Source organism: Quercus suber, unplaced genomic scaffold (genome assembly GCF_002906115.3).
Source record: "Quercus suber isolate HL8 unplaced genomic scaffold, Cork oak 2.0 scaffold_477, whole genome shotgun sequence".
Classification (NCBI taxonomy): domain Eukaryota; kingdom Viridiplantae; phylum Streptophyta; class Magnoliopsida; order Fagales; family Fagaceae; genus Quercus; species Quercus suber.
Window position 1 is genome coordinate 13,074 of NW_027069928.1, and position 11,551 is coordinate 24,624.

Consider the following 11,551-nt stretch of genomic DNA (forward strand, 5'->3'; position numbering starts at 1 on the left):
GTACAAATCCAACAATCAGCATATCAAACAATAGATTTAATGCCTCCACTGCACAACCGTACTGATTGTAAGCACCAATTATGGAATTTCAAGTGACCAAATTTCTTTGAGGCATATTGTTGAACAGGTCCCTTGCATATCTCAAGTTGCCACATTTTGCATACATATCCACAATGGCAGTTGCAAGTATCACATTGAAATTCAAATTTGACTCAAAGGGATCACATCCAAGTTGGCAAACACAACTATGAACCCAGTTTCCAGTATCTTTATCTCTACTTCGAGCACATACAACTAATGTATTCCCTAAGGTAATCTCATTAGGTTATTCCAAAATTCCATGTCCTTATGCACTTCTATGGACTTTATAGGCCAAACCTTATTAACATTCACAGCAATTAGACTAGTGCAAGCCAACACATTCCACTTTGGAATAAACTCAAATACTTTCAACCCTGCTTCCATATCTGCACAAGACACATATATAAACTAGTAGAAGCATACACATCCAATTCATACCCAGTTTTCGCAATGCCATTGAGAATTTCTTTTCCATAATTTGGATAAATTATTATTGAACTTGCTTTGACCACTAAAGGGAATGTAAAATGGTCTGGGGAGTAACCCTTTTGCTGCATTTCTCTGTACATACACAAAGCCTAATTTGGGTTGTTACTGTTAGAGTAACCTTCATTCACGGAGTTCCAAATGTATAAACTAGGCACCTCAATTTGGTTAAAAACTTGCTTTGCATGATTGATGTCTCCAGATTTGACATTCGCGCAAAAAATAAACAAGCCTACTGAGAGGGATTACATTTTTGATAACTTGATGTAGTGATCATTAGTCCTCGTAATTGTTTCAACTCAGTTATGGTTCTGGATTTTTCTAAGGAAGAGAGATCGAAGTCATAGTATTTCTTCATGTGCTTCTTTGTTGAGCAAAGAGATATCACATATAAAATTGGAAGATCTTCAGGTTCTTTCTCTAGACATATATAGTTGCTTCTTGATGTAGCTAACAGCTGCATCTGCTCAGAGCAAAGATTCATAATTTCATACATATATTTTAGTATAAGGATAACCCCATTTATTTTTATTTTTATTTTTATTTTTTTTTAACTCACCTCAAATTATCTATTTTAAACTACATATCTTTAAAATATTATTTTTTATCCCTTCACCATTTTTTTTCCCTGGCCAAATTCAAAAGTAAAAACCATGATTAAAACTTGAAAAAAAAAAATAAAAATAAAACTCCACAATTTTTTTCAAAACCCTTCCCATTTAAAATTATTATCACCGCGATTAGATGTGATCATTTTTAAAATAAGAAAACTACCACACCCATCAAGTAGCTTTTTCCATCTTCATTGCACTAATCTCCAATTCCTTCATTTTATGCCTAAGATCTTGATGCTAGGTGGGTTTTTCTTTTTTCTTTTTTGTTCTTTTTTCCTTTAAGCATACTTGAATATTGATTGATTATGAAAACAAGGTTTAGATTGAAAATGATTTCTTACTTAATTATCTGACTTAACAGTGCAAATTTCCATTCATATTTACTTTTCGAAAGTGCTTAAGTATTTGATTTTTTTAGTTTAAAAACTAATGAGCTTATTAGACTTTATTTATTCTTTTTATGCGCCTAGCTGCTCTAATTTTGGAATCGTATACGATGTAGTTAGGATTAGTATACCTTCATGTTCGCAAGATTAAGGTACGATTTTTTATTTTATGTTTTTCATTCTATCATTCAATTTTGAATAATTGTTTGTCTTCTTCATTTATCATTTTTCCCCCCCCATAGTTTCGGGTTCTAGAATACAAATTTATTTTGTATTGGATATATCATTTGAAGACGTAAGGAAAAAAATCCCAAGTAAAATTGATTCGGATAAAGGTATGGTCATTTTTTTTTTCCCAATTTTACATTTCATTTTTTATCCTATCATTTTACTTTTGTTCAATTGCTCATCTCTTTGCTTTACCATTTTTTTTCTTCATAATTTCATATTCACTTTTTATTTTTGTTTTTTGTTTTTATGCTATGAACCGAGAATCATGAAAAAAAAAATGGAAAAATTGAAATAGTTTGGTTAAATTGTTTTGGGATTTATTATTATTTTTAATCAATAACCAATAAGTGTCCCTAGTGACCCACTTTTTGATTTCTTTACAGGTTGAAATGATAGATTAAGAAGAGTGGGAGCAATTGTAAACTTTGATTTTTAGAAGAAACCATCAAGGTCATAAGAGTACTATAAATATCAAAAGCAAAGAATGTTGTATGAACTTAGATAGCTTAGTTTGTAACTTATTCAAAACCCTTCATTTTTATAGCAATGTGTATTTTTATAGAAGTTTCTAGTTACAATATATATAAATTGTTGTGATCCAAACTATAACTACATATGACTAACCTCATCGCACATATGTAACACGTGCCCGTAGGCCTTTTTTTTAATGTCAAAATTTTCATTCACCTCAATTAGAGATTTATTTGTTCATGTGATGACATTTATGCATTTGTCACTCATCGAAATAGCTAGTATTGTGACGCGACCTAGCATTAAAAAAATAAAAAATAAAAAATAAAATCATGTTTTCAATGTAGCAGAAGGAAGAGAGGAATTCGGCCTCTTAACTCCAAGTCTCCAACCCTCCATGAAAGTTCAAATAGCGTTGAAAACACTATGAACGTTTAGACTCAAAATTATAAATTATCAATTCAAGCTTATTATCAAACAATTAATATGCGGAACATAAACAAGCCACACACAGAATTGATAAACAATCTAAGCCAATTATAAACACATCCACAGCAGAAAATAAAAGGCAAAGATAAAGGAAGAGAGATGCAAACACAAGGACAACACGCGATATGTTATCGAAGAGGAAATCGAAGCCCTCGGTGTAAAACCTCTCCGCCGCCCTTCAAGCGGTCAATAATCCACTAAAAAATGTAATTGGGATACATGAATAGCATTAGACCCTCCAAGCCTAATCTACCTAGGTACCTAAGCCCTCCAAGCTTCTTACTCCAACGAGGTTGCGCCGAACCTTTTTCTTTTCTAGTTTACCGGATTTCACTATAACCCATAGCATCAACCAATAACCATTGGTCACTTCCAAACTACTTCCCTTAGTACCAAATGAACCTTCTCACAGACGTGGGTGTGATGAAAAAATGATTTGGTCAAGAACCTCTCAAGGATGTAACAATAGAGAGGAAGAGAGTAGAGGAATTTGAAGAGTCTCTTAGTGAAGATTAGGGATGAGACAATCTTATTTTTCTCTAGGGTTTCTCTCACAAAATTCTCTCTGAAAGCTCTCTACATTTCGTGGGTATAAAGGTTTATATATAGTGGTGTGTGTTTAGAATACGAAGAGTCAGTTTTTCCCAAACAAAGCTGGTTAGCGGCTTGGCCTTGCGACTTGTCCAAGTCGCGAGTTCAAGTCGCGAGATAACAGTCTGGCCAGCCTGAGACTTTTGTCATGTAGTGCGACAACTGGCGTGACCCTTCACTTTCTCACATGCTTCTCACGTGTACAGCATTTGGCGACTTACAAGCCACGAGTCAGTCGCGAGTCCTAGCCACGACTCCCTGCTTCTTTGCACAAAGTTGAGCAATTCTTCGCACTCTCTTCACACACTACCCTTACATGAATCTCACATAAATACTGGGTTACTAAGTGCTAAATTACAAGCAAATTGGCACGGAATAAAGCCAACAAGATGGTTGATAAATTTCAACCTTACAATCTTCCCCTTTGGTTATTCCGTGACAAAACCCTATAACAAACTCTAGACTTAACGCGTGAGTTGGAAACAGTTGGAAAACTCACTCATACCTAACTCTAGAATCTGTGAAGCTTTTGAACCATAAGAACAAGTATTCCTGAAACACAACAACATAATAAGTTCATTGTATGCAGAAAACTTGTAATGCAAATGGAGTAAGCACAATGTGATCAAGCACAATGGAATAAAACAATAAACCAATGCAAGACCTAAACCAGCAATAACTATGAACAAGTGATCACAATGCTCATTCACACTTGGAATGAACATCCGGACATTCAAGCTGATAAACACAAGGCAAATCACTTGAATGACCAATACTTAACTAATGCACAGTACATGAAGTATGTGCATCTAAGAAAAATCCTACAAGAGCACAAGAGTGACAGTACTTAAAAGGAAATGCATAACATTTAGTTAAAAGTATTAATTTAACAAAGTGCAAAGGCTGCATAAAGCAAGGTACAAACCATTAAGCCTACAAAGTGCATAGAAACAAACCCTAAAAGCTTACAAAAGCAACATGGGTACAAAACCATAAACAAAGAACCTTAAAAACCTACAGAGGTAACAGGTACAAACAATAAAGTATTTTAAATAAACTAAAAGTGCTTAAAGTCTTTCCCCTTCAAAATAATGAGAAGCTATGATGCACTTGAAACATATATACCTGTAACCTGAAACACTTGCACAAAACACATTAGACCCTCAAGGTAAAGCAAGTAATAAAATGACAAGTATAATGTAACAAGAAAATTGCAATCAAGTAAACATGATGTGAAACATGTGAGCAACTTGATCAAACACCAAATACTAAAACAAAAATTTCTTATTAGCTCAATGTTTTCTTCCCCTTGGTATATGCATCTCCCCTATAGAATATCTCTCCCCCTACAAATGTGCACGAAAAATAGAATTTCTCCCCCTAAGAATGTGCACAAGGGTCATATAGAAATGACAAAAACTCTCCGATATACTCTCTAAAGTATACTCTCCCCCTTTTTGTCAAGAATAGACAAAGGGTCAAGGAGAAACGAGAGCAAGAGATGAAGATATGAACAATGATTATGATGCATGAGAGGTGCAAGATGAATGAGAAAATGAAACTTAAACCTAAGACATGACATGCTAGGATAAAGAAATAATGTATGAACCAATGCATGACAAGGGTAGCAAGGTGTGTGCAAGAGGTGGCAAAGTGTAATGCATGACCAATGCATGGAAAATGCACATGTGGGATAAGGTATGTTAAATACACAACCAATGAACTAAACATGTTCATAATGAGGAAACATGAGAAACCCCAAAGTTTGATACTCATCGGAGTCTAAACAAGCAAGAAAATGTCTAAGAGACATTTTATCAAACACCTAGCATGCACACTATGAATTACAATGTAAAACAATGCATGAACATCATGAAAATCACCCTTAATACATGATTTTTTTACCACAAGGGGCCAACATCCAAAGCAAATTATTAAAAGAAACCAATTCCATACAAAAATTTGACCAAAAAATAAGTTTTCCCAACCCCTATGATGAAAATCCCAGCTAAGAGCACAAAACTCACCAAAACATAATCCAAGGATCCAAAACACAGAAAAGAGTTTCAAATTACCTTAAAGATGTTAATGGAATGAAAAACCATTCAAATTGATTGGGTTTTGATGAAAAAATAGTGAGAGAGGGGTTTATGATAGGATAGGAGAGATTTAAAACAAGTTTCCCACGAAAAGCCCTTTAAAAAGCTGTTTCTGGCATTTGGCGACTGGGCGAGTCACCAGTGAGCCGCGAAACCATTCTGTGTGAACTCGCGGCTGGGCAAGCCGCCAAAATTCGCGACTTGGTTTGGCAGGTTGCAAGTTGCCAAAATGAGTTGCCAAAAATTCTGACACTTGTTTTTCAACCCAGAACATGTTTAAACACTGAAAAAACAATGTAAGCACTAAGCATGAACACAAAGAGTGATAAAAATCACTTTCAAAAACATATAAAATGATCAAAAATATTTTTGGATTGATCCATATAAAGATGAGTACACATACATCACATTTAAACAAGTACAATCGAACAAATGAATAAGGCATTTATTGAACATTAGGCATGTGTGTTATGTGTGCGTATCAAGTGTGGAATAGTCCATAGTCTAGAGTGAAATTTCAATGATCAATTCAATCAAGTCATACACAACTAGTGCTAAAACAAGTGGTTTATCTCAATTATAGAAATGAACATATATGACCTCATACAAGAAAAAGATTACAAATCTTAGAAGTTTCTCATTTGGCTTATGAATAGATCATAACATTTGATCCATTTTGAATCAATACATCTCATTTTAAGATCAATGCCTGAAATTTTTGATATTTCAATTTGATGAACAAGCTTTTGGCTTTTTGGGCATTATACATTTTATTTTGGTCGCTTTCCCTTTTTTCTAGTCAAATACTAGTATGTGCGACAGGCTTTTGCAGCTCAATATCTCTTTTCATTTAGATATTTACATTTAGTGAGCTCTTTAAGTAAAAACAATAAAATAAAGAGTGGGAAGATATATAGGCACAAGTCTATACATGTCTCAAAACTAACAAGACTATTGACTAATCATTCATAACAAGCTTAAAGATCGATTTACAACAATCACACAAAGATGTCAAGATTTTTCCCATAAAAATATAAGTGCATAAAGAACAAGCTAAGCTCGTAAATGCATAAAGCCATTTGTACGAAGGTACAAGGCAAAACTCACATGTGATATGTGCTCAAACATATACGATCAAACTTTTTGAATTTTTCACTTTTTATGTGATTTTGGATTTTTACTCACACAAAACTAAAACATAAAAGAAGATCAAAACAAAAGCAATGCATACAAATAAATACAAAAAGCACAAATGCATGAAGATATGACAATCAATGCATGAAGGGTCCTACAAAGATCGAAAAAATTAGATCAAGGACCAAAAGAGCAAAAGCTCAACCATAGGAACCCTTCCTCATCCAAACAGAACAATTGTTTGGAATGAGTGTCTCAAGAGAAGTGAGACAAAGGTTGGAAGAATGAGAACCGGAGATGCACATAGTCAAGGAGTTAAAAGCATTAAACACTTTCTTTAACAACATGCTATTTTTACTCAAATCCGGTTTAGCTTTCATAGCATAACTTCCAAGAAGCTCAAGTTTCTCTTTTCTTTTAATTCNAACTCAACTCTTTTTATCGTTCTCATTCAAAAAAAAAAAAAAAAAAAAAGAACAAAGAAGTTAATTTATTTTATTTGAGAGATAATTTTAATTTATGTTGTCTGTTTTTGATGACTTTTGTTTTATCAGACTAAAACATCAATTGGTTTTTAGTGTAGGTGAATATTAGACCACAAATCTCTCATTTAATAATAAGATTCTTTACCAATTGAATTAGTTGAAATCCACTTGAAATAAGAAGTTTGATATCAAAGACTTGTCTCCTTTACTCTTAAGGGGATTGAGTCCCTCTTCACTTATTGTAACCAAAAAAAAAAAAAAGTACATAAAATTTTAAAATTAGGAGTTTATTACTTGCATAATCATGCTAAATATCTAATTAGCCAAATGAAAATTCATCCAGCAATATTTGTGGCCCTCTATCCCAATTTTGGTGTTGTATTTTTCTATTTTATAGGTTATCAATTGTATATTCATAGCCACTGCCCAGTCATATATCTCATTTGCTTTTTAGTTATAATTAACCAAATTAAAAAAAAAAAAAAATTAGACAAATAATATACTGCTAATGTATTGCTATGAATCATAACTGTTCTTCTAATGTGGCCCTTTCTTTCTTTCGAACCTATTTGAGTGAATCGAAAGAAATTCGTCCGAAATAGCTAGTGCACTTTTATTTATGTGATTATCCAAAAATATAAAGAAACTTTTGTGACAGAGGTAAATTATCTCTCCAATGTGATCTGTCCAATTAACCAAGATTTTTACTTTTTGTAATTTTTTTTAATAGAACTTGTTTGTCTTGATTTCTATAACGCAGCCTTACATATATGAAGAATACATAATTCAAGAACCACGTAGAACAACACTGCTTAAAAAATGATATTTACCTTATATTTTATAGCTAAAGAATTTCGTTAGCTACATGAATGGGATCTGATGTTTCCAATTAGATTCTAGTAAGATTTTAAGGGGACTTAAGTGACCATTCTTAAGTATCATGTCATGGATAACTTATCCTCTATAATATCTATGTACAGGGAAGGCTTCAACTATAAGTTTAGGGTTTTCACTATTATTTTACGAAATACAAAGTGAGTATTCATTTAATGTCAGAGTTTCTGGCCCATATGTTAGGAATATGCTAAGAAGTTGTGAATATCCACAATACAAGTGGTGGTGATGTAATAAAATAAATAAAAAAGGGTTAATAAATTATTCTCTATTTCCAACTATGGCTTAGGCAAATACCCCTTTATTTCCTCTTTCAGAGAATCAAAGATGTAAAAGTAAAACAAGGATTTGGGTCAACTTTAGGTTGAATACTTCTCTTCCCTAAAAAAAAATAAAGGTTGAATACTTCTCAATGCAGTAAAGAAGAGGGGTTTGGCTGGGTTTGACTTCAAAAGTTCTTAACCTGATTGAGTTTAACATGTCTGAAAAGAAAGTGCAAAGTTACAATGGGATTATTTATTTATTTTTTGATTAAAGGATAAATCACAATGGGATTAATTTACGAAGTCAAAATGTTCACTCTAAAGGCCAACCATTATATAAATCTATATTCAACTCAACATTACACTCAACTAATTAGGTTCTTCTAATTAGGTTCTTCTAGTGGGTTCTACTTAACTCAACTGATAAAATCTTTGATTATTGAAAAAGAGATCTGGGGTTCAAATTCTGCCTACACCAAAAACTGATTGGTGTAAATTATACTTTTAATTACACTTTGCACTTTAAATTTTTAGAATGCATGGTTACTAACTTTCCATTCTAAACTATAACTTGTATTACACTTTGCATCTAATCATCAATTTTACTGTTAACATGGATGGTAACCATGTGAAAAGACTCAATTGCTCATCTTCTCAATCCATTTAAAACAAAAGAAAAATTACATTTATCATCTTAAACTATACTTTGAATTACACTTTATGCCTTAAACTTTGGTTTTTCATCTAAAATAATGGCAAAACTGATGACAGATGCAAAGTGTAATACGAGTTATAGTGTAAGGTATTAATAGTGTATTTTGAAAATTTATAGTGCGCGGTGTAATTGGGGGTATCCTTAAAGTTGTAAGAATTTAATTACCCGTGGGCTGAACTAGCCCAACAAATGTGTACGGGCTTAGCATGATTGTCGAGTTCAAGAATGGACTCAAATTCAATATGATCACAGGCCACAGCCCAATAGGTTCTCGTGAACCAAATTCATTTCTGGTCCACAATGTGAGCCAGCATGGTGGACTCGGTGCTTAATATGCTTGATTAACCAAATTCAATTGTTGGGCCTTAATAATAATCACATGAAATCCTTTTCTTTTCTTTTTTTTGGAATTTTCTCTGCATTCACAGGCGAGACCAATTGGTTAAATAGAAGTGAAATTGGTTGTTAAATAGTTCTGTCCAGTTCAAGTGTTCGTTGATATTGGTTGTTAATTCAAAGCCTTAGCTTGTGCTATGAACTTTGAAGCTTCTTTTAACACCTTTTGTAACGTCATAACCATGCATTTGATATACAACCCTTTAATGATGGAATGAAACGGTACAGTGAGAGCATTTTGGCCCGTGAAAGTTCAATATGTGTGTAAAATACCCTTGAATGTTTAGACCCTAAATTACAAAATATCAATTCAAGCTTATTATCAAACAATTAATGCGCGGAACATGAACATAAGCCAAATACAGAATTGATAAACAATCTAAGCTAAATATAATCACATCCATAACATAAAATAAATGGCAAAGATAAAGGAAGAGAGGTGCAAATAATCCACTAGAAAATGTAATTGGGATACATAAACAACAATAGACCCTCCAAGCCTAATCTACCTAAGTACTTAAGCCCTCCAAGCCTCTTGCTCTAACGAGGTTGCGCCGAACCTTTTTCTTTTCTAATTTACCGGATTCCGCTATAAATCATAACATCAACCAATAGTCATTGGTCCCTTTCGAACTGCTTCCCTTAGCACCAAATGAACCTTCTCACAAACGTGGGTGTGATGAGAAAATGATTTGGTCAAGAACCTCTCAAGGATGTATCAATGGAGAGGAAGAGAGTAGAGGAATTTGAAGAGTCTTTCAGTGAAAATTGGAGATGAGGCAATCTTATTTTTCTCTAGAGTTTCTCTCACAAAATTCTCTCTGAAAACTCTCTACATTTCGTGGGTATAAGGGTCTATATATAGTGGTGTGTGTTTGGAATATGAAAAGTCAATTTTTGCCAAACAGGGTTGGTTGGCAGCTTGGCCTCACGGCTTGTCCAAGTCACAAGTCCAAGTCGTGAGGTAACGGCCTGGCCAGCCTAGGACTTTTGTCCAGTAGTGCGACAGCACTTTCCCGCATGCTTCTCACGTGCACAACATTTGGCGGCTTGCGAGTTAGTCGCAAGTCCTAGCCGCGAGTCTCTGTTTCTTTGCACAAAGATGAGCAATTCTTCACACTCTCTTCACACACTACCTTTACATGAATCCTACCTAAATATAGGGTTACTAAGTGCTAAATTACAAACCAATTGACACGAAATAAAGCCAACAAGATGGTCGATAAATTTCAACCTTACAGCCTGTTATGATATAAGAAAAGTACAAAGAAAAACTATTAAACTGCTCACTATTAGAGACCAAAGCATGGATCAATTTAAGATTCAACCCATATTAATACACATAAAGAGACTAGTGCATGCACCAGGTAATAACTCTAGAGAAAACCATATTAGTAATCAAATTAGATAATTTTATGGGTTCAAATCAGAAAACCTTTGCGTGCACATTGCAGATGATGGACAAAGCTTCCCCTAGCAGGACTACACACACACATGAATTAATCTATATAAATCTCATCAGCTACCGTGGAGTTGGTGTGCCTTTCATTCATTCAATTTATCAAATCCTAGCTGCTACCAGTACCATGGGGTTCACTAACCAGAGCCAATGGATTTGTTTCGCTTTAATCCTCGGTTTGGGAGCTTTGGCTTTTCAAACGACTGCTCGCACCCTCCAAGATGAATCAATGCGTGAGAGGCATGAACAATGGATGGCTCATTATGGACGTGTATACGAGGAAAATTACGAGAAAGAGAACCGTTTCAAGATATTCAAGGAAAATGTGGCACGTATAGAATCTTCAAACAGTGATGCAAACAAATCTTACAAGCTAAGTGCAAACCAATTTGCAGATCTTACAAACGAAGAGTTCAAAGCCTCACGAAATAGATTCAAGGGGCATGAGTGCTCCACAGAGACAACATCTTTCAAATATGAAAATGTAACTGCTTTGCCTTCTAGTATGGATTGGAGAAAGAAAGGGGCTGTAACACCCATCAAGGACCAAGGCCAATGTGGTAAGTGTTTAATTTTGAGATAAACAATATTTATTTACTTCAAGACTCTTGACCCTTTTGCCAACAATATAACCTTGTAGCTTAATTAAAAGTCTAAAAGTTCATAGTGTTTCCAATGGAGACATCGGGAGTTCAAATCCCTCTCTTCCAACTATTGAATTATCCACACACAAAAAAAAAAAAAAAAAAAAAAAAAA

General features: G+C 34.0%; 1 protein-coding gene and 1 pseudogene across 1 annotated transcript in view; one reads left to right on the forward strand and one right to left on the reverse strand.

Moving 5' to 3' along the window:
• Positions 1–4: 4 nt before the first annotated feature.
• On the reverse strand, positions 5–925 carry LOC136063017 (putative pentatricopeptide repeat-containing protein At3g05240; annotated as a pseudogene).
• Positions 926–10,869: 9,944 nt separating this feature from the next.
• The window catches only part of LOC111989643 (senescence-specific cysteine protease SAG39-like), a 90,332-nt gene continuing 89,650 nt past the window's right edge, over positions 10,870–11,551 (forward strand). The window contains exon 1 of the mRNA XM_065762864.1: positions 10,870–11,358. Coding sequence (XP_065618936.1) covers positions 10,922–11,358 — 437 coding nt within the window. The 5' untranslated portion in view covers positions 10,870–10,921. The remainder of the gene's footprint in view (positions 11,359–11,551) is intronic.